The sequence below is a fragment of the Podarcis filfolensis genome (assembly GCF_964270895.1).
Source record: "Podarcis filfolensis genome assembly, chromosome: 3".
NCBI lineage: Eukaryota > Metazoa > Chordata > Lepidosauria > Squamata > Lacertidae > Podarcis > Podarcis filfolensis.
The window spans coordinates 46,279,270-46,303,068 of NC_139606.1; the positions used below are offsets into that span (position 1 = coordinate 46,279,270).

General features: G+C 40.9%; 1 protein-coding gene across 3 annotated transcripts; it reads left to right on the top strand.

Annotated features, from left to right (window-relative positions):
- Window positions 1-825: 825 nt before the first annotated feature.
- MANEA (mannosidase endo-alpha) lies at window positions 826-21,795 on the top strand. 3 transcript variants are annotated; one of them, XM_083608399.1, is made up of 5 exons: window positions 826-2,936; window positions 7,122-7,708; window positions 9,689-9,798; window positions 11,789-11,865; window positions 12,402-21,795. In XM_083608399.1, exons 2-5 carry the CDS (start codon window positions 7,162-7,164, stop codon window positions 13,036-13,038), a joined length of 1,371 nt encoding a protein of 456 aa, XP_083464525.1. In that variant the 5' UTR covers window positions 826-2,936; window positions 7,122-7,161; the 3' UTR covers window positions 13,039-21,795. The 3 variants fall into 3 exon arrangements, with proteins under 3 accessions (XP_083464525.1, XP_083464526.1, XP_083464524.1); XM_083608400.1 differs by having other exon boundaries at window positions 2,761-2,936; window positions 7,126-7,708; XM_083608398.1 differs by lacking the exon at window positions 826-2,936 and adding an exon at window positions 3,159-3,230 and having other exon boundaries at window positions 7,126-7,708.
- Window positions 21,796-23,799: the final 2,004 nt, after the last annotated feature.

Here is a 23,799-nt window from a genome sequence, read left to right on the forward strand (position 1 = left end):
GGGAAATGCCAAGGAACTTAGTGGGGCTTTTATTTTATTTTATTCTATTGTGTGGATAGGACTGGGATGCCGAGCTGGAGGTTAAGTCCCACTCTGGGCTTTAACTTCTTGCACAGGGGGAAGGTTCGATAGAGGAGGAAAGCAGATTCCCCGTTAAGCGAAAACGTTCGATCGGAGGTTGAGTGCGGTACGCATGTGCGCCGTGCCGCACAGCACCCTCCGAGGGACTGGCGGGGTGGCATAGTTAGGCTGCGCCGCAGAGAGGAGGCACTTGATTAAAAACGGCGATTGCGTGGCGAGTTCCCACCCCCCACCAGGATAAATAAAGACACGAGACACCATAGTTTAAGGTTAAATGGGCGAATTAGGCCACAACTTTATTGAATTCAGGAATGAGAGGCATTGGCTTAAGAATTGGTCCTAACGACTATCCGGCTACAGCCCATTTGCTGGAGACACGGGGAAGGGTTAACACTATATCGGGGGAGTCTCCTGCCGAGGCACATCAACTAGGAGCTCCCCTGGGTCACCGCTCGGGGGCGTGCCTTTGGCCCACACCTCCATAGGCTTCGGACAGGGCCACGCCCCCCGGAGTCCTTTAACAGACCACCCTTCGCTCACTGGGGGGAGGTGATGGCGTTCCTACCCTCCACACATCCTCTTACCAATGCCTACTGCCACACGAGCAATCGCTCGCCGCCAATACTCTCATGCCTGAAACCAATCCCTTACCCCCTTTGCTATATCAGTAAGCCACATGTCATTTCCCGCATCTGAAAGATGCACGCCATCAAGCCAAATATCATTATCATTATCATTACTAACAGATGAAATACCAGAAAGAGATGAGCGTAGAAGAGGCATGAGCTATTTACTTTAGATTCCCTATAAACCTGTATGCAAAGATTATTTTGCAGGCGAAGAAGCCCTTTAATAAATCAAATGATATAAAACCCGGATCTCTTTTTCCTTATAACTATGAATTGACTAATGAAATTCTCAAGAGTGTAAGTATAAACAAAAGCAGTCAAATTAATTATAGGATATCAATTCTAAGATCAGCCTAGCCAGAGACGCTGTAGCCAGCTCTATACAAGCTTATGCACCAAGAGGAAAGGCTCCCTGCAGCCCCTTGTGCGCTCTTATTTAAGCTAGGCTCTTTTAATTGTGCCATCATCCTTTGTTTATATTGCTTATGTTTATTTCCTTTGTTTATATTGCTTTTAAATTTATAACCAACGAGAAAGTGAGGGGCACTCGAAAAGGAGATAGCTCCCACGTGGTTTTGCCTCTCCTAAAATGGCTGCCGCCGCAAGGCCACGTGGGCAATCAAAATGGCAGCCGTAATGCGTTCCCGTTGCCTAGCGACAATGAACACATGCGAAAACACTTAACGCTAGCCCTTTAACACTGAAAAATTCCGCAGCCTCAAGAGCAAAACCTGCAGGCATTCCCCACGTACCCCTTATGAACGTTAATTATTCCCCTGGTTTTCTCGCCGGTTAAGCTTAAAAGGGAGGGTTTGTAAAGTTACTTCCCACGTGGAATGCCTATAGTAAAATGGCGGCCGCCCGGAAGGGCACGTGGGCGGATGAAATGGCGGCCGGGGCGCACTGGTTGCCCGGCAATGGCGCAGCTGCTTCCAAGGCTTTACAAGTCTAAACTTCCGCGCGAAAATAAAACAGCCTGTAGAGGAAGCGATGCTCTGTGGAAGCCACTCACCCCCTCAAGAATGCTGCTGAAATGATTATTTAACAAGAAATTCTGCCCCTCACCCCGGCAAGAAAATGAAACACAACCGGCACAAAACGCAGCCCGCTCTCCTCCCGCAGCTGCCGTTCCGCCTAATTGCACCACGCTCCCCTGCACAAACCCCTAGCTAAAACCTGAAGCCCCAACAGCAAAACCTGATTGGATGGGCGCGCTGCGTCCTCCGTGGAAATAACGAAGAGGAGCCAAACGTTCTTCCTTGAGCTCCTTGCAGAACAGGCAGTCAACAGCCGAGGGCAAGCAACGGATCACAGCAGAAAAAGCTCCACAAAGCTGAATAAATTCCTCTGAAGGGGGCATGCAGCAGCAGGCAGGAGAAGCTCCTGAGGGCAGGGAACTTGCACCGAAACACACAGAGCTCCCTGTAAAACTGTAGACGTGAAAGAGATGCTGGAAGGAAAGCACACAAACACACACACAGTGATTTCAGCTCAATTACAGCTCCTGTGTTAAACTGCAGCAGCTGGAATGGAGCGCAAAGGGGGAAACCCCCAGAAGGAGAAAAGCCCCAAATTGGTTTCAGCTCCAAAACTAGAGATAACAACTCCTGAACATCAAGCAGTTTAGAAATCAAGCAACACCAGCAGCGAATGCTGGAAATTCTCTGTAAAAGAAAGGGAGCTTTTTCTGTGAAGCTACAGCATATTCCAGGAGGTGCCCTGCAGCTCAAGAACAAAGGCCAACAAAGAAGCAAGGCAGGAACGCTCCAGGCAAGCTCCAGGCAATGCAGATAAGATCTCAGACAAACAGGAACAGCTGATATGCGGGAAACAAACGTAGGGGCTAGCCCGCGAAAAGAGGGCGAGCCCCCTCTGCGCTGGCCCTGAATAGGGCAGATACGGCCGGGATTCCCCTGCTCTCGTGGGGGCTGAAACCAGCCCCCGCTCACGTGGAGGGTGGGCGTGAAGCCCGCAACCCCACCTCCTGGGCAGGCCGGAAGTGGCTTAGTTACTACGTAGCCCGCGAGCTTAAGGGCAAGCGGCGGCTTCTCCCTCTGCTACTACGCATGCTCGGCGGAGAGGGCGCGTGAGAGCTCATCAACATCTAGGGGGAGCGAGACCTGGAAAAGAGGCTGGTTAGCCTTTGGCCCCGCCTTCGCCGCCCCCCAGTATCAATGCAGGACCCTTGATCTTCCAGTCCCTGCGGATTCTGGCTCTGAACTCGGGGTAAGTGAGAGGCGGGGAAAGAGGGAAGGCGAAGGAGGAGGAGGAGGAGGCTCCTTCTTCCACCCTGCCTGCTCTCCTTCTGTGCTTTGGCAATGACAGCGGCGGCGGCGGCGGCGACAAAAATGGGGGAGGGTCCTCTCTGCAGTCCGGTGGGTGGGGGGAGGTGAAAGGCTGCCTGCGCGCCCGAGGCGCCTCACGTGACTCTCCGAGGGGGGCGGGAGTCGAGCAATGGGGGTCCCGAGGCGAGGTGGTCGGCGGAAAGCGCCCCCGTCGAGAGCCGGGGGCGCTGCGCAGGTGAAGTAGCGCTTGCGGGGCTTACCTTGCCCGGTTGGGTAGGTAAGGCGCCTGGATACGTGCGCTGGCGCAGCCGTTGCTGGGGAGGCTCGTGCTCAAATCCCAGCTGTGGTAATTAGGCCATCCTCGCAGGGGTGTCGCGAGGACCAAAAATAAAATGCAATTAGGGTCGGCGAGACATGCACCCCGCCTATGCGTGTACATAAATACACACATACACGCAACGATTAAATTCATTTCTTCTAGATATTTGGTCTTCTAGATATTTGGTCTGAGCTTTGCAAGGGGTTATTCCTTGCCTCTCACCAATTCCCAAGCTGCAATAAGCACCCAGACTGACGTTGAGCTCAGTTTGGGGTGGATGTGGTGCATTTTCCCCCATGCGAAGGAGGGCTCTGCTTGCATGCCGTTCAGAGAGGTTGATGAAGGGTTTAACGGTTTCTAACAGATGTCATGCCAGCCTGTGACTTTGCCCCCGGTTATCAGAAGTTTGACAACTTAGATTAAATAGATATAAGAAATATAAGAATAGATATAAGAAGTTAGATTAAATAGATATAAGAAAAGTTGTTATAATAGGGCTTACACTAATGTAACTAGGTGTTACATTGTAATATAACTAATGTCACAGAAGAGCAACTAGTATACTATATCCTTAATTCCTCTCTGTATACAGTATTATAAAAAGTGGGTTCAGCTGATAAAGTAGCTGATATTGTGTGGAATGGCTGTCATGGCTATTTACTTTTAATTTCATAAGATACAGCTCAGTACAAAATTGTATATGCATTATTTATTTGCAAACTATTATATTCACGGATGACAGTGTGTGCTAGATATTCAATGATCAAAAAATTTGCTAATTTTAAAATACAAGTTAAGGCTTTCTGATGTTGATTCAAACTCCACAAACTCAGGACATTTGAAGTTAAGGCTGATGAAACCTTAAGAAATATACCCTGTGATCAGCAAGGAGGTTGTACATTGTCACAGATTGTGCTTACTGGCAACTTTGCCTCCATGCACCCCCACTTTTCCTTGGTCTTTCAGGCCCAATCCTGCAAGGGAGGATGGAGTGCCTGGGGCCAGCAAAAATAGCCAACATTGTACTGGTTTTGTATTACCGTATTACTTAGTTTATGAAAAGAAAATATATTGAAATAATGGGTTCTGCTAAATAGAGAAGTAATGGTTTCATAACTGTTAATTGTTGTAGTAGCCCTGTGGTATTTTCAATGTGGGGAATGATTCTGCAAAAGCAAAACACAAACAAGCTAGTAGCTGTGTAGAAATAAGCAAATGAATATGTTTTACGCTCTGTGTTCAGAAAAGTTTGCTTCTGAGTAAGTCTGCACAGGGTGGTAATATCCTCTCTTGCTCAGTAATCTTGCTGCCTGGCAGACTGACTCCCTGAGACCTTAAAAGTTAACTTGCTGTTTACTTCGCTCCTGCCTTTCTCCCAATATGAGGAGAACACTAGGTGGTAGGCAGGCGGTAGGGGTGGGTTTAAGTATGGAGTGTGTATCGAGATTGTGTGTGGAATTCTGTGTCTGTTTCTGTGGTGGTGCTTTAAGTGTGAAGCAAAGGATATGTGGGGGCAGTTTCAGTGTGGGGTGGAGTGTGTGGAAGTGGGTTCACTGTGGGATAGGGCAGGCTTATGCATGCTCCACCAATGCATGTGATGATGTGGAACATAAGCCCTGTGCCTGTACTTGTTTACCATGGACTTTAATAAGAGAGGAAATCTTAATAACTTTTGAGTAGCTTTTCAGAACTTCACCAAGCCAGTGGAAGTGAGGGCTCCACAAGAAGCCTGAATGAAATAGATCAGCAAGTTTCACCAAAACTGGAAAGAATCATTATTTATTATATTTCTTAGTTGACCTTTAAAATAAAGTCTCAGGGCAGATTACAAAAATGTAAAAACTCTGTATTGAAATCAGTTATACAGTATGTGGTCTTAATAGCAGAAGGCCACAACTCAGTGCCTTGCATGCAAAAGGCCCCAGGTTCAGTCCTTTACGGCATCTCCAGTTAGGACTGGGAGAGACTGAAATACTGGAGAGTCCCTGTCAGTCAGTGCAGACAATAATGAGTTGAATAGACCAGTGGGTTTGGCTCAGTATAAGGCAACTTCCTATGTTCCTAAAGAGCAGGGGACAGGGCAAAGTGTAAATTTTCAGCACTTCTCGACTTACTCTGTTATCTGTGGCAACCTTTTTCAGGTCAGTTAGAAATTTGGCACTTTCATAGACCTCTTCAGCCTAGACAACGTAAGCCAAGTTATTAGCTCAACAGACGGCATTTTTATAAGCTATAGAATTTTGAGGCTTACAATGAAAGAACCTCCTGTGCTTTTATAATATATGTTAATATACTGTAGAACATTGTCTATTTGATTAATGTTGAGGATAAATCTTATTGCATTGATTTTCTTCTTAAACAAGATATCTTTATGAACCTTGTCTCGATCAACCCTATTTTCCAATAATAATAACACAACTTAAACTATTGGAAACTGGTACTCAAAGGAGAGAGAAAATTGTGTTTCTAATGTGAAATTACACTAAGGAGAAAAGGTGTGGCACTGTTCTTTTATTTTAAGTACCTCATTTTCTAGTAATGGAACTGTGTAGGAGTTTTGTGACCTTCCTGAAAATGGGTGTAGGGGCTAGAGTTTGAACATGAAATGTGTAATTGTGCACTGAACATGCACATCTAGTTTCATTCCTTGCCTCTGTTATGCTTGAAAGCTTGGAATGTTTACACAGGTAGAGAACATTCTCTCCCTGCCCCCCCCACTTAACCAGGTTTCTCTTGGGTTTTGGTAGACAATAGGTGGACTTGCCAGTGATAAATTGCTTGTGTCTTGTGCTTCTCTGTGTCTTGTGTCTTTGTGACAAGCTATCTCATGTCCTGGATGATAATTGACTATATTTAGAAGTCAGCCTAACATTTGTGAAGCTTCTTATTCTGCACGGAGAATTTATTGTTCCCTCTCATTCTTATCTCAACATTCCGTCCATCAAGTTTCATCCCTACAGTTTTTCTTTTTCTTTCACCTCACAGTTTATTTGTTATAGCTTTAGCAAGGGACATATTTTTTCAAAAAGCAAAAACATAACCACCATAACACTAATACAAAATTAAATGCTACACAACACAATAAAAGAACAGTAATGTTAAAAAAAGTATTGTTAACTCCTGAGTTATTTGTTGCCAAATAGATAAATCCAATAACAACTGTAGAATGTTTATTATACAGCAAAACTGAATGAAGATTCATTGTTGTATCTACATTTTAACTGAAAATCAAAATTCTGTACCAAGCTGACATAAGGGTATTCTTCCTTATGTTAGAATGGCTGATGTCATTGGGTGACTGAAGTAATGCTGTAATCCAGGGATGGACAAACTTTTTTCACCCCATGGATTACCTGTATACTCCCTTCTGAGGAACCCTTCTGAGAGCCACGCCTAAGTGGTGGGTGATTGCAAGAGGCAAACGGTGGGGGGAAATATGTAAACTTATTTAGAAGCTAGCTTGTGGGCCAAAGGCCTGCCTAAAGAAAACAAGACAAGGGAGAGGCCAGAGTGGACTCATCCATAGGCCAGAGGAACAGCTTTTGGGATATTGTTTCCCACCAGAAATGTTACCCTGGCCAGGAGACAAAGAAAGAACATCTTGGTAAGGGGGACCCAGATCTGGCCCTTGCTTTCTTTTTCTAGTCTTAACCTTTTTTTATTTCATGATTTTGTCTCTTATGTGTTGAGTCTGCAGGAAGGGACTGCTTAGAAATTTTTAGGGTGCTTTACAAATGTTAAATAGTTTTTAAAAAATTGTTTGCAACCTTTCAAACCCTAACATTATGCTTTTTAAATCATTGGCAGCTAGAAGCCGCCTACGTGTGCCTTGAACTACAATGACATCATGGCAAGATTTCGCAGGAGAACGTGCATCATTCTGGTGCTCTTTATTTTATTCATATGCTCCATAATGATGGCCTTGAAAACTTTGAGACCTGAAAGAGCTGGGTTTGGAGATCCATTTGGCCTTGGCCTGTTACCAGATTTTCAGCAACGAACAACACATTTAAGAAATAAGTTCAACGTGCAGAGCGGAGCTAAGGAAGAAAGTTTCACACACGCAAAAAATGTTCACCCTTTAACAATGAACTTAAAAAAACCCACCGCTTCTGTAAGGAAACTAGAAGAACATCTGCCTTCCCCAAATTACAACTTTCATGTGTTTTACTACAGCTGGTATGGGACACCGCAGTTTGATGGAAAATATATTCACTGGAACCACCCATTGTTAACACATTGGGATCCCAAAATTGCAAGTGATTATCCAAAAGGAAGGCACAGTCCTCCGGAGGATATTGGCTCCAGCTTCTATCCTGAACTTGGACCTTACAGCTCCAAAGACCCTTCTGTCATAGAAGAGCACATGAAGCAGATGAGCTCAGCTTCCATTGGTAAATGGTATTTTATTTTTCTGTATGGCATTAAGTGTTTTTAATTCAGAGCTTTGGTGTGATAAGTCACTTTCCCCCTTCTTTGAACTGAAACTGAACTGTGAGAAAGTCTTACGTAATTTCCCCATTATTAACTGTTTTCTCCATGGGATATGACAATTAGGATGAATCACAAATGTCTTTTTCAGGGATTGAGTAAAAATATATTGAAACCAGCAACTTGGAAGGTAACTACGTGGCCTATCGCCTTCTACTAGAATTGTGACCTGTTCTGTTTAGCTAAACTATGGCTGCTTGTACACCTGTAATAATAATAATAATTTATTATTTATATCCCGCCCATCTGGCTGAGTTTCCCCAGCGGCTCCCAATCAAGTGTTTAAAACAATACAGCATTAAATATTAAAAACTTCCCTGATGTCTTCTGAATGTCAGGTAGTTGTTTATCTCTTTGACATCTGATGGGAGGGCGTTCCACAGGGCGGGCGCCACTACCGAGAAGGCCCTCTGTCTGGTTCCCTGTAGCCTCACTTCTCGCAATGAGGGAACCACCAGAAGGCCCTCGGCACTGGAACTCAGTGTCCGGGCTGAACGATGGGGGTGGAGATGCTCCTTCAGGTATACGGGACCGAGGCCGTTTAGAGCTTTAAAGGTCAGCACCAACACTTTGAATTGTGCTTGGAAACGTACTGGGAGCCAATGCAGATCTCTCAGAACTGGTGTTATGTGGTCCCAGCGGCCACTCCCAGTCACCAGTCTAGCTGCCGCATTCTGGATTAATTGCTGTACTGAAATTTACTCACTGATCGTGGATTTTGTGAGTTGACAAAGGAGGATCCATAAGCACAGTTTGAAGCTGGCTTTTCAGCTGCAGTTTGCACTAACTGGTTTTTTACTGCATCCCAGCTTGGGCATTCTGGTTTGTTCAGTCACTCCCTTGGAAGGCCACCTGATTATAGAGGCAGAAGGGCAGAGCAGCTGAAAAATGAAACCACTTCAACCGTGTATTCAGTGGCTAATGCTGGTACTTTTGCAGAGCTCAACTTCTGTCCTCTGTCTGCTTGGCCACACCCCATCCACTGTTCACCTCCCCACACATTTTTAATGATGTTTACTTAATTCATCTTAAAACACAATTTTAAGGCTGTTTAACAGATACAGTTGCACTTCCCCTATTCCTGCAAACAGACAATTTTTTACACTTTGCTTTGCCTTGCCTCTCATTCTCAAAAAAAAATTAAATATGACCTATGCATCACCTCCATCAGCATTCCCTTGATTTCTGTTCTTAGAGACAGATACAAACAGAGGTGATTGTTGCATGATTCATACCTTACTGGCCAAGAAATGAGTTGGAATTGTATACAGTGGTACCTCTGGTTACGAACTTAATCCGTTCCGGAGGTCCATTTGTAACCCGAAACAGCTCATAACATGAGGCGCGCTTTCAGTAATGGAGCCTCCCGCTGCTTCCGCGTTGCCAGCACGCAACTTCCGCTCGCATCCCGAGGCAAAGGTCGCAACCGGGAACAGCTACTTCTGGGTTAGCGGAGCTCATAACCTGCAGCGTTCGCAAGGGGGACGGTACGTAACACAAGGTTCCACTGTAAAAGGAGCCATATTGTCCCCACAGGCTGGTTTCCTCTGTCTGTTAAGGTTCTATTCCAACCATTAGGCATGAAAAGGGTATAGACCTACCCTGTTCTACCACCTGATAGTGTAAGGATTATTTTTTGCCCATTCTTAAAAATTAGTCAAACAAACAATAAAGCTAGTACAGTAGTGATTTAATTGGTGACTTGGAGATACTTGAAGATAGCTAAAGAAACTCAATTTTATTGGCTTATGTGTTGAAATGTTTGATACTGAAATCTCAAAGTAGTTGTACATGCTTTGTTTGCTAAATTGCTTTTTAAAAAAGACATCCAATACAAATTGGTTAAACATCACCATAGGTAAAATGTATATTTTGTTCCTTAGGGGTATTGGCCCTTTCTTGGTACCCACCTGGAATGGGTGATGAAAATGGAGAACCTGTTGATGCCCTAGTACCAACCATTTTGGATATTGCACATAAGTACAAATTAAAGGTACACTATTTGAAGTTTTAGACTTGTCAAAGTTGTAGATATGATGGACTGATTGTTCTAAAGTTAGACTCTCTGCACAGTTGTCCTATCAGAGTTTGAGGAGTTGAGTTAATTGCATGTAATTTCATTGCGGCTAAGGTGCTGCTGCCCAAACTCCCTCCCCACCAATGAACCAATCGAAAATTGTTGATGGTCTTGACAGACCACTTAACGATTTTTCCCCCTGAGTGTTATAGCAATTGGAATGTGCTGTGCTGGATGCTGTATGATTTTTAATCGTGTTTTTATTGCTCCTTTTATTTCTTGTATTGTATTATATTACAATTGGGATATAAGGAGGAAAAGAAGCAATAAAATACAATGGAAAATAAATATGAATATTTAATGTGGACATTCCACAGACCACATAAACAAAGCTTGCAGGCCACTAGTGGTTCACAGACCACAGCTTAAGAATTCCTAGCTAAGGAATGGTTGGTGAAGTGCTACATTGATAGAACTAGGAAACAGCCTAGTGTTGTGTATCCAGTTTAGCTACAGTATCTTACACTATTGTAGCTAAAGAGCAATTATCTGTGTATACATGTCTACTCTGAAGTACCACTGAATTCATAGGCTACAATGCATGCCCATTAACCTGTGAGTCACTTCCACTGAATCCAGTGCACAGATTGCATACAGTGGTGCACTGGGTGCTTCTGGAAACACCCATAGGATTGTGCTTTTAGTGCGTGGCAAATGAGGTGCAGCCATTTTTCTGTATATTTCTTGCTAGGCTTACAATACCACAAAAGCAACTCTTTAGTTGGTACTTCTACCTCAGATATGGGGAACTTTTAGCCTTCCAGATGTTGCTGAATTACAACCATTGGCCAGGATGATTAGAGTTATTGTTTTTGTTTGTTTGTTTGCTTGCTTTGTTTGCTACTATACTGTGTATTTTTGTGTTTTTTTTATTGTGATCTTCAGATGAAAGGTGGTATAGAAATTTAATAAATAATAGCAACATTTGGAGGGTCAAAGGTTCCCCACACCTGTTAGAAATGCAATTTATATTAATCACAGTTACATTTTTGTTGTGGTTGTTGTGTAGGAGTATATTTGAGTTACTTTGCATGCACTTCTATTGGCTTTACATTATTCTGTTGAATTGTGAATTATAATAGAGTGCTATGTTGCACTAACACTTGGAACATGTTGCTCCTTGTTTAAGTTCATAACTCTCCTGGGGTGAATTGCTTGGAGTTTTTATTCTTGCTCGCATTGCCCTTGCTAGGTTTCTGTCTCATGGTGCACTTTAAAGTAAAACAGCATCTGAAACAAATACAGTTCCCAAAGGGTTTGCGCAGGCTGTACATTTTATCTCCTTACTTCATAATCTTGGATACAAATCTTGACCAAATTCCGATCGCCTATTCTTAATTCATTTGGTTTCCAAATGAATACCACAACCTAGTGATAGGACTGAAAGTTATATTTATCACAGTTTGTCTAAAGTGACTTTATCATAACTGGTATCTCTGTAAGTGCCAGCTAATTGCATTGTCATGCATAATTGTGTTATATGTGGTTCAGCTGTTTCGAAGAACTACCTCTGGAGTGGGTGGTAAGATGTACTAAACTGGTGGCTTGTGCAAGCTTTTGATGCAAACAGCCTTCAGTGGTTTCCTGCAGTCTTCTGATCCTCAGGGGGTTCTATACTGGGGAGGAGAAGGCAGGAAAACCTTACAGCTTCTGCTTGTGCAACTATGGCTCAAACTCAGAATATTTAGGCTCAAAATGGAGATTTCAAGAATAACTTCTGCAAACCTTGGTATTCCCCTAAGCCTGCTGATACCTCCCTTCTGTTTATAGACAGTAATGTTTTGACTGGTGATTTTGACTCACCTTTGACTCACCTTTGAACTTCATAAATAGAAGTGTTTGACCTTCACTATGTTGAGATTATTCAGTTATTTAAAAACACCTATCTAATATTTCATTTTTTTAGGTCACTTTCCATATTGAGCCATACAAAGATAGAGATGATCGCAGTATGTACAGCAACATCAAGTATATCATAGACAAGTAAGCACTTCCTCAAGTATTTGAATGTTGATGTTACAACTTAACTCTGTCCAGTGTTTTTCATGTGATTTTGTTTCGTTGTGCAGTACACTATCAATTAACGTTCTTAATCCACACAAATAGCTCTGCTTCTTGTTCAAATCCCCTGAATTTTTTCTGCCTGTTCAAGTCAGAGAGATTTGGTTCAATTGCCAGTTTTCTCATATTTATTGCTGTGTCTTAAGGCTGTTTTTCAAACTTCCTGCCTTGCTAGACCCTTAGTTAGCCTTTACTAGCTGAAGTATCATGAAATATGAAATTAGAAGCAGAGCAATAGAATATTTTTTTTTCTTCATAGTGTGGAAATGACTAATTTAAATAAAATTAATTGTGCATAACTACATTGGCAAGTGTACATCCTTTACTATATCTAATGATGGTGATGACACATTTGAATGGAAATAAATTTGGGAAGAGCAAACAACACTGCTTAATACCCAATGATACAAAAAATGAATGTTATTTACTTTATATTGGTTACTTTCTTTCCTTTCTAGATATGGAGCCCATCCAGCCTTTTACAGACATAAAGTCAGCACAGGTAGAACCCTTCCCATGTTTTATGTCTACGATTCTTACATAACAATCCCTGAAATGTGGGCAAATCTGCTTACTGTCTCTGGATCCCAGAGTATACGCAATACACCCTATGATAGCTTATTCATTGCCCTTCTTGTGGAAGAAAAACACAAGCATGAAATCCATAGAAGTGGCTTTGACGGAATTTATACATATTTTGCCACCAACGGCTTCTCCTACGGCTCAAGCCATCACAACTGGCCAAGTTTGAAAGCCTTTTGTGACACGAAAAGCTTGCTGTTTATTCCAAGCGTGGGCCCAGGCTATGTAGACACCAGCATTCGACCATGGAACAGCCACAACACACGGAACCGCATCAATGGCAAATACTATGAGACTGCGTTCAGCGCTGCGCTTCTGGTACGCCCTGAAATAATCTCTATCACCTCTTTCAATGAATGGCATGAAGGAACTCAGATTGAAAGGGCCATTCCAAAGAGGACTGGAAAGGCAGTTTACCTCGACTATCAGCCACATAAGCCAAATATTTATCTGGAGCTCACTCGTAAGTGGTCTGAAAAGTACAGCAAAGAAAAAGAGCAGTGGCTTACATGAGGTGCATTTCCACTTGGCAGTTCCACGATGGGCCCATCGCTGTGTCTCTCTGATAAATCAAGAACGTTTTAATTTGTGAGGATATCGTCTGCACTATTGCTATAGCTTTCCGAAGAGAAAATGTTCACTTTTAGAGTAATGATAACAATGGCAAGCAATATTAGCCCCTCGGGTTCTTATAATACATTGATAGTGCTAAATACTGTCCCTTTTAATGTTCTGTATATTACCAGTACACTGTCTAGAATATTTGATTTATAACACTAGTAGAATGATACAGAGCTTATTCCAGCTAAAACAGTTGCTTAGGGTCTCTGTACCCAGCTGGACTTCTGAGCTTTCCCCTTTTCTGAAGAATTCCCTCAAAGTGAGAAAACCTCAGAAACAACTTCCAGTGCAAGGTGAAGAGGTGTGCAAAAAACAAAACAAATCCTAGCACTCAAATGGAAACCACTGTGGTGCACTTAAATGTGCTCCTTAGGTCAGGCCCTTTAAAGAACCATGAACAAAACTTTTTACAACAGTTTCTTAAATATTAATTTGTATATGTGAAGCATCTTTTCCAGTGGGAAAGTAGAGAACTCACCAAGGAACCTTCCAGAACAAGAATCACTTTTTAAAAAATGTATTGGAGCTGCAGAAGAACATTGCCTGATTTTCCTATGCTACTCCCATTCATTGCAATTCAAACCACAGGAATTGGTGGTAGGTGCCCGTGATGTATATTATATATTTTGTAGAAAAATAAACATGTTCTCCTTATTTTTTGCACTTATTTTGGTAGAAATAATGAGTGAACTAAAATTATCATGATAATCATAATTAGTAATTGTTTCAGTTAGGCACATTTACTCATTTTGTTTGGCATTGCCGCATGAGCAGAACACTCAGTTTGCTTTGCTTTAGATCCTAAATACAGGAATCATTTTCAAAGAAGAAAAATGTTTTTGAGTGCTTAGAATGTTTAGCAGGATTTAACTTTTTAGAGTACAGACTCAGAAAACAATAATTTGGAATAGTATAAATTGTTGGTTGTGAGCATTTGTAGGAGCTTTAAAAATGTCCTTTTAAAAGAATTGTATTTCCCCAGTGTGGTGTTAATATCTATTCCACGTGAAATTGGAGACACCCAACTTTGGATAGCAAAGACTATGTTCTTCCAAACACACTGCCAGCTGCAGTCTGGGTTGAGCGGACTATAACACGAGAGCACCTGTGCTTTGAATCATTTCTCACTAATGGGCTACTGAATGTTGTGATTTTCAGTGAGTGCCTTATTATCTCCAAATTGAAAGTGCCTCTCTAATGTGCTCCCTAGACACTTATCCAAAGCTAATATAGCAAACACACAAGCTGGATTCATTGTCTTATTTTATGAGTTTGGTTCTGCAGTTTGTTTGTTTGTTTTTTTGAAAAAAACTATATTATGCTGCAGGCGAAAGGATTTGCCCTTCCCTTTTTTGCCCAGGGGTGGGCAACCCCATCCCTATGGTGTTATTGGAAGTTGAGCTTAACAAACCAAATTATTTTCTGTTTTTAATTTGTTTTTATTCTGAAGCAAATTCTGAGCCCAGCTTGCAGCTACTGTGCTTCCAGTAACATGGAGTGTGACAAAGCTCAAGCAATTTCCTCCACAAGCCCCTGTAGCTTGGTCCACTATGTAATTTGGTGGTTGCAACATAGGAAGGCTTCCTGTATGCTTTCCTTCTTTCCTAGCATCTTGCTAAGAAATGTAATTATTTCAAGAAGCCCAAGTCCTTTGAACAGCCATTGTGTGCCCAGGAAACATCCTACAGTTTCAATAGGAGTAGCCTACTGAAGACCTCTGTACCGCTGTTGTTGTAGCTGCCAGGCCAAGTAAGTGGGAAGGAAGGAGAAGCTGGAAAACAACTTGTAGAGGTATAATCCAAACCAGTTCTGTGAGGCCCATCCCTTTTTAAGCTACTGATAAATGGTTTTTGGAGTTCATGCAGATGAGATCCAGATGTTTATTTCCCCCTCCTAAAAAACACCCATTGTTAGTGACTTTGCAAATACTGACAATTTCAAGGCTTTTTGATATAGATGATGATAGATAGATAGATAGGTAGATAGGTAGATAGATGATAGAAAGCAGATTGAACCAAGGACACCAGCCAAACTGAAATGGATTGTTTATTGCCACTTTTGTAACAATTTGCACAAAATTAAATTAAAAATCTTCTGGTACATGCACTTCTCTGCCTTTCAGGTCATGGAAACTGATTTTTTGGCAGACCTTCACTGCAGGGCCATGAATGGGTATCCATACACTGATGGTATAGCTAGAATGTGAAGATTAATTACTTAAGTTCTGTTCATTCATCCATCCACCCAATTTATAAGAGCAGCTAATACGATGGAAAATACTGTGAGCTGCACTTTATCCATCCCAAATAGGCCGTAGTTTAGAGCTAAGGCACACACATCCACTTGGGTGCATTGTGCTTCCCATATGTCAATATTAACTTTTAAAATTTGTTGTGAAACTCAGTGTTCATCAGTGAAAGAGCTTTACTAACCCTGGCTTCGCCTTTGGGGATGAATTGATGGCTGTTTGTTAATCGTGGCACTTACTAATTACTATTTGAATTAGTTGTATGAAGTCCCATATAGTAACAAAATGAAACAAAATCAAGCTCAAAAATAAGACAGTAACTTGGAACTTGTCCCAAATTCTGTGCATGGCAACTCATTAATTGAATTTGATTTTCTTACAGCACAATCCTGTCCTTGTTTACTCAGCAGTAAATCCCACTGAGTTCAGTGGAGATGAATAGGCATGCACAGAATTTTGATCTTGATGCCTTCAAATTTCCTAGAATCATTATATGTCCTTAAACCTGGGGCTGGGGAACCTATAGCCTTCTAGATATTGTTCAGCCCGAACTCTTGTCAGCCCTAGTCAGTATGGCCAGCAGTCCAAAGTTGATGTGGTATTGTTGTCCAGCAAAATCTAGAAGGCCCCTCCTTTGCCTTAAACATACAGCGCTTATGGTGTATTTAAAGTAATGCTTTCAAATTCTCATGATCAGTTAAAATTTAGGAGTAATAATGGTTTGAAACCAGTTTTGCTACTACTGCTTAGGCACTTTAGACATCTAATCAATTTTGTTTAAAAACCATATTGCATTTCTTAAAAGAAAATCGCAACATAAGCTTTTAAATATTTTCCTCCATTTATTTCATTATAATTCTGCTAAGGGCTGTGATCCAAAGCAACAGATGTAGTGCTGCATACACAGCTGCAACTTATAGTCTATAGCTCTGCTCAAATAACTGCATTTAAGGTGAAAACTGGCTTGTCTTTACAGCGGTGGGAGCAGTTCAGAATCTGAAGGAGCTTCCAGCGTAAGTGTGCACACTTCTTCCCAGGATACCCTAATAGCTTCACTATTTTCCCACATAGAGCTTCAGGGCATCTGCAAAATGGTCCCGGTGTCAGCTAGAGAATTTTTTGGCAATCATTTTCCTTTCCAAATTTGAAATTTTGAAAGGAGGCAACTTTGAAGTATTTTGTTCATTTGAAGTAGATTTTTTTCAGACATAGTTCTTCTCTCTGCTGCTGCTGCTGCTGCTTAGCAGATGGTTTTTACTTGCTTTTGCAATTCTAGTCGCAATGAGATTTCTTCACCTTATCTCATAGAATGTTATATTCACCTAGCATATACATAATATGGAGAGTTGAATGCGGATCTAGTCTGACACTTGCTTTCACTGCTAAATATGTAGTTGGGGTGCATAGAGTGTTTGGAAATTGTAACCGGGGATTGGGGGGGGACAGGGCAGAGGAGGGAGATCTGACATTTGGGTAGAGGGCATGTAGGATACGTGATGGGAAGTAATTCGCAAGGAGTATCCTTACATAATACAATTTGGTCCATTGGCTACATAGTGAATACCACTGAGAAGTGAGAGCTTTTATTTTCAGAAGTACAGCAAGGCTTGGAAAGCACATAAAGGAAGCTTGTACTCCAGACATTTTCATATACGTAGGTTCAGGTCACTTGTATAGTTCCACTTGGATTTGCAATGAGTTAGGCAGCCAACTGTTGCAAGTACAGTCAAATAAGTTTGAATCACACTTCTTTAGTAATCTTTTAAAACCCTGCACCGGGTTTTTAAAGATAATAATACTGTCTGCAGACTAAGGAACAGACCTCACTGCATGATTCATACCATAGTAAGCCGCTGTCACATGGTAACTATGAGGAAGGAAAATCTGAATTCCAGAGTGGTTGATTTAGAGCTTAAAGGGCTCATCTGCAGGGCTACAGGTTTTTACAAATCGCAACCTAGCTTGCAAATTCAATTCCCTTCTGTCCAAATTAAGTGTGTGTCTCAACAGTTGTTTCAATTATACGATAATAAGGTCTGCTTTATGAGAAATGAAATTATTCTAATTTACTTTTAAATAAATAGTTGTAAGGCTTTTAATGTGCACAGTGTTAGTATGAATACATGAATGAGACGTTAGACAGCGTTTTGTACACACCTATATTGAAAATATGAAACATACTCTGTATGCTATGAAAAAAGAACACTGCAGGAACACTGTTCTTGGAGTAAGAGTTCATGTGATTTGTATTTTCTGAAATGTTCATTCTGCCTCTTATTTGCCAGGGATTTCTTTGAACTTCAGTGGAAAGCATACTGAATAGCTTAATAGATACTTTCTTTGGTGAGACATTTGTTAATATATGCTGAAGCTGTTTTTGAAGCCCAGCTCACATTTCAAAAAACTGAACCATCAAAAGCTATGTAAGGACACAATCCTACAGCTGATTAAGGGCTGAGGAGTCACCAGAAGTGACATAAGTGCCATTCTGGAGGTATGGTACTTATGCTCCCAGAGGACCCCGATACACCTGTGGAAAACTCTGTGGGCATAGAACTTATGCTGGTTCTCTGGCATCAAGCAGAGAGGTGTGGGACACTGGGTCAGGATGTGGTCCACAGGACACTCCTTCCCAGACAGGTTCCCCAGAGGAGTCTTTAATTATACCAGTCCTGGAGCTGGTGTAGTTAATCATTCCCACTGAAAGGGTTGGGGGGAAAGGTAGAGAAAAGCTTGCCAGCCACCTCCTGTCCTGACTTCAGCAAGTTGATGGGGCTTAGGAAGTGGTTGGAGCTTCCCCAAAGAATCTTCACAGCCACACACATGCACAACCAGCACCATAGGATTTTTCTGCCCATGTGTTGTAATTGGTAGAATAATGCTTGAGGGAAAAGTGTGGTATGTTTTGTGATAGGTTTCTCTTACCTTTTCCCCTTTGTTTTAGCTAAATAAGGCACAATTGCTTTCTTTTGTTTTTCTGGAGAAATGTGTTGGAAGAACCCTCCACGTAAAAATAATATTGTGCATACATACTGTAAACATTAGGTTGATTAATTGTGAATGTGTTCCGGCTTAAGCAAATTGTGTTAATTTTCCCACTGTATGCCTTAATGAGCCAATTGAACAACCCATACTTTCTTTCTGGGACTAATTTAGATCACTCCCTCCTGCTCTAGAGGGAAGAGTTTGTATGGAAGAGATTGATGCTTGGTAGGTTGCTCAAGAAGCAGTCAGTGAAATATGTGTAGCATAGGCTATGGCTTGCATTGGAGTCAAAATTACATTGTCTAAGCCATGATATTTGGATCCAAAGTTTTTCTTAGTGCAGAACAATCCTTACGTGTTATGCTTCCATGAGTATCACCAACTTTAACAACAATTTGACATCCACCTTGAATTAAATTTGTCGCATTGAATGCTGCAATTCTTTCTCAGCTCAATTGGTGAGTTGGGATTTTGTGGAAGATCATTTTCCTGGCTTTGAATGTTGCAGATAATTTCTAGTGTTCATGGCCGCTGATGGATATCCGTCAACTGTGTTTTCCTTTTCTGTCAGTTGGGATGAAGATATTATATGCAAGAGCATTGCAAAAGTCCCAAGTGAGCTAGAAATTATGCCCTTAGCTCAAAAAGTCCTCTTCTTTTTTCTGTCATATCATTCCTTCTCTTGTCTACCTTCCCTGCCAACTGTATAACTTTGAAGTTATTCCTGTGCGATTTAATTTTAAAGTTAACAAATTTGGTTCATGCTCCTTTGTGCGGGAAAGTCACTGTAACTCAGCAACAGGTATATGAATATGTGGGTTTGTTTTGAAAGTTTATAGCAGTAGGGCTGAGAGGGGAGCTAAACAAGATAATGCTAGACCATTTCTTTCTTTTAAAATAATAGCTGGAGCTGCAATAGTTGGGAATTTTCAAGCATGTGACATTATTCTTTAATTGTTCAACATAAAGCACCACCCATTTTTTTAAAAGTACAATGAGCATACTTGTATGATCCAGCTGCTGCAGAACTGCAGCTCTTTATATTGCAGGTGGAGAGTAAGATACCTGCAGTAAACAAATCTTTTGCACATTCAAAAATAGAATTTAGGGAGAGTTCTGGTTTTGGTATGTACAGGGAGGTTGTGGTGTGTTTATGTGGAGACATATTCAAAAATTCAGTTTCCAACTAGCAGTCTCCAGTGGTAACGGTCCAGCAGCAAATACACCGCACATGGACTTTCTCTCTTAGTTTAATACGTAATTTGAATCACTATTAATTGCTTGACTATTTTTCCAGCATTTTTCCAAAATATGAACAATAATTATGAACTGTATTTATGTACTGTTATGTTTGCAAATGTTTCTTGACTGTTAGAGGCTTTTATGGAGAATAAGTGCCTTTTTAACGTACTGTATGCATTTTACTAGATATTGACCCTTAGTGCTGTTAAGCATTGTTTAATTTTTCGATGGGCATCCAATGCAGTTCTGAGTAAAAAGCCCACACAGTTGCATGTCAGTTACAAATGGTGCATGCATGTTCACAATGACACGTTCATACTTTCATTTAAATGCCTTCCTCTGCAGAATGGGTATGGTATACATGCGCCCCTGGGGAAAGACTTGAGTTCCTACTTCAACTTAACATTATACATTATTCACAATAGATGTGGCATGCTTTTATTTTGTATTTGAGTTCCTGTACCTGACTACAAAAAGTAAAGCACAAGAAACAGTCACAACAGAGTTTAATCTTCCGAGTTGCCTGCTTTATTGACTTGCTTTGTGGCATTCACTTACACTGAAATCCATTTTCTATAGCTACTCTTCAGTTTATGTGCCCTAAAAAACAAAGGCAATGGGGTATAACAGCAACATTTCTTATTTCCAAGATTTATAGTTTAGCTGAATAAATTTCAATATATACATCTTTGAAAGCTCATTGGGGAACCAATGGATGGTGTGAAATAAAACATTTCCTTAAGCTTTGGGTTTTTTAAAAGCTTCTCCCCTGCATCTTCCCACTCTGCCACAGATTTTCTTCTACATGGACTTTATGTCCAGTAACAGCTGGCTGAAATTACTTCACATTTCTTAAACTGCAGTTTTAAATATACCTACTGAAGAGTAAGCCCCGTTGAAGAAAGTGGGACTTGTTTTTTTATAAACACACATTGAATGTATTGTCAATATATTATTAAAGGTTTAAACATGTGCAATTAATGCTTGCGAAGCTTGATAAAACAGAGTTGGCAAACTTGCGAACGGCAGAAATAGGTATGAAAATGTGAGGTATGATTTGAGCCTGAGGATTAGAATTTTCTAGCTTCTTCCAATCTATAAAATAGTGCAGACTCTAATATCTTAGTATCTTTTGCTGATAAAACTCCTTAATTATACTACACTCAGCAATGGGAGCTAAAGGTGAATGAGCCCTATTCTGCATCATACAGAAAATATCCCCTAAGGGCCGCTTCAGATGTTGCACACTCTACCCACAATATGATAGTACTGCCAAACGTTGGACAATCATGGCTAAAAAGGAATGTATATACAATTGAATAATTGGCATATAACTAAATAATTACATCATTTATTTGTAGAAGTATTTTCTGCATAGGAAATATCTGAGGTATATCTGCTTGGAATGCAATAATATGGTGTTCAACTTTTAAAACCAGATCATTGGGATCTGCTAGCCTCATTTAACTACCTGAATCTTGTCCAGATCCTTTAGTGAGCTTTTGTGAAGGCTTGAAGTTAAGAGCCTCAAGAATCTAAGTTGGTTGACATTATTTTAACTTTGTAGGTTCATGAATTCCTATGGTAGAGTGGAAGTTCACTCTCTTGTAGACCTATATATCTTACAAGCTACTGAAATAAACTATAGGCTCCAAAACTTTAACCAAGGGCAATTCAAAGTGTCACCTTCTAACTTCCTATAAAAAAAAGATTGTCTTCCTCTTTGATTCAGTTTGTTAATATGTAATCTATAAGTGTTTGTAAACCCAGAGGGAGAACAAAATAATTATTTTCCCCTTGTGTTTTCATACAATTTAGAAGCATAAACTACTTGCATCCTTAGTTAAAATAATACTTGCTTTAAAAAATGTAATTATGCAAGGTGTGTACATTTCTTTCTGTGGAACATTATCACTGTTAAACTGTTAATGTATTTTTGATGTACTTTACTTTGTGCACCACTGAGCACCACTGATTACGTACAGTGTTTTGATGTGTAAAACATATATAAGTCTAAAATACTATGCATGTCTCAGGAAATGTAATTTACAGAAAATGCACTTCAAAAATCGTAAAATCCTGTTAAATAGTATGTAATATAATTAACATTTGAACTAAGGACTGTAAACAATTCTGGGCTATGTGTTTTAACAAATAAAATTTTCATTACCATGTTTCTGTTATTGCATAGTCTCATAATATTTGACTGAAGTAATTGGAAAATGTGTACTTTTCTACTTAGTGGGGCATTATTTCAGATAGCTACCTTTTGAATTGCAACTAGCACATATTCAGTATTCTTCAGTGCATTATACAAGGTTATCAAAGTTTCAGAGATTAGCTGTCCTGCTTCCAGTCTTAAGTTAATAAAGTTTTCCCTCAACTAGTAGCAGACAAGAGAATGCTTCCATTTGCCAACTCCTGCCCCTTTTGGAGTTTGATCAGCTTGCTCTCCAGAATCATCTCAGGCTTGCCCACAATAGCTGCCCCCTTCCAGCTTGCATTCCTGTTGTCTCGGTTCCCTTTCCCCATGGCTTACAAGTCCCTGCCACACATTTTGAATTCACCTCTTTCCCTCTTGGCTACAAATTCTAGCAAACAGTGCAGATCTGATCACACTGTCTACACATCTAAACTGCTAATTTAATTAGAATAGAGAGACGGATGCTGTGTTATGACATAGTTGCCACTGGGCATCCCTTCCGAGCACTGAAGAGTGTTCAGTACTTTGTATCGTATTATGGTAAGGACAATCGGCAGACCATATCATGGAATCCAAAGAAGCTTCCATTCCCACACTTTTGTTTTGAAGACCTACGTTAGTGCTATTAAGTGCAAATATAAAATGTTAGGATTGCAGAAAGAGGAGGGTGTATGTTTTAATGGAAATGGTGTGGCTGTGCCCTCATCGATGGAAAGAAAGGCACCTCCCAACAACCGCTGCCACACTTGCTCACAGAGAGAAGCTCTTTGTACCTCTCCACCATCAGAACCAAAGGGAAGGAAGGTATCTAATCCTGGCATCCATGTAAATGTTGGCATGTTTGATATAGAAGAGGCCAACCCAGGGCAAACACATACTGAGCAGAAAGAGCAAACAGTCTCTCATGCATTGTGGATGTTTGATGAGATATCTACTGAGACCTTTCCACAACCATGATAGGAGGTACTGATGGCCCCCATCGTAGAGGATGAAAATAAACAACATACATGTTCCATGAATATTCCATGGTACAGGGGTTAGATGCCATACCTTTGCAAGGTTTAAGCCAGGATGAAGAAACCCTAGTCCTCCAGATACTGTTGCTTCCCATCAGCTCCAGCCAGCATGGTCAATGGTCAAACACAATGAGAGGCCAAGAACATCTGGAGGACCATATATTCCCCACCCATGCTCTATAGGGCTTGACACTTGGTCAAATGGTGAATGTTCTTACAAACCACTTGACTTTTTCCTATCTTCTGTAGAGATTCTAGTCCATGAATCATCCTACGGATGTATATCTCAATAGCATTTGACAATGAGGATTTGCGTGGGTCTTTAACCTTTTTATCGTTTCTGTTTTTGCCACTATTTATATAAGCTGTTCGGAAGACACTGAGATGGGAGCAAGCAGGAAGCTTGGTAGGACAATTGGGGGGCAGTGGCGGGGGAAGAAGAGACACAAACACCATAAAATTAAACTGTGAAAAGTTAGCCACAATTTTTGACAATGTGTGTAACTGAGAACATTTTAAAGTGAAAGTGTGGTGCTGATTTCACTAGTGAAAAACCAGAGGAATGAGAGGCGAGACTGAGCAACAAAATAGCTAGAAATGGTCAAACTTGCTTTAAGAAGGAAGTACGAGTTTAAATATGTGCAGGCTATGTTTGCTGCTGATAAAGGAGGAATGCATGTCTGCACATAGCTGAGCACATTAAATGGCAATGAGTTATTGAGCAAAAGTAAATAGCATTATATGTGAATCTAATAAGTGAAATTAAAAGAAGAACTTGGCTGAATGTCAGAGAAGGCATCATGATAGGTAGCGCTATTATTGTGCAAAATAATTTCCCAAGGGACAAGCTTTGTAGCTTGAAATCTTAAAAACTAAATGATAAAATGTTTGTAAAACGTAAGAGCAGAAAGAAACTGCTCTGGCATACTGAATAGAATAGCCTGTGATTTTTAGACGTA

Excerpts from the sequence above, each read along its gene's own strand:
- MANEA (XM_083608398.1), top strand. The coding sequence starts at position 3,165 with ATGGGGGTCCCGAGGCGAGGTGGTCGGCGGAAAGCGCCCCCGTCGAGA. Across the intron at positions 3,231-7,125 it reads GAGCCGGGGGCGCTGCGCAG|AAGCCGCCTACGTGTGCCTT; the intron begins GTGAAGTAGCGC and ends ATTGGCAGCTAG. Across the intron at positions 11,866-12,401 it reads ATCAAGTATATCATAGACAA|ATATGGAGCCCATCCAGCCT; the intron begins GTAAGCACTTCC and ends TTTCCTTTCTAG.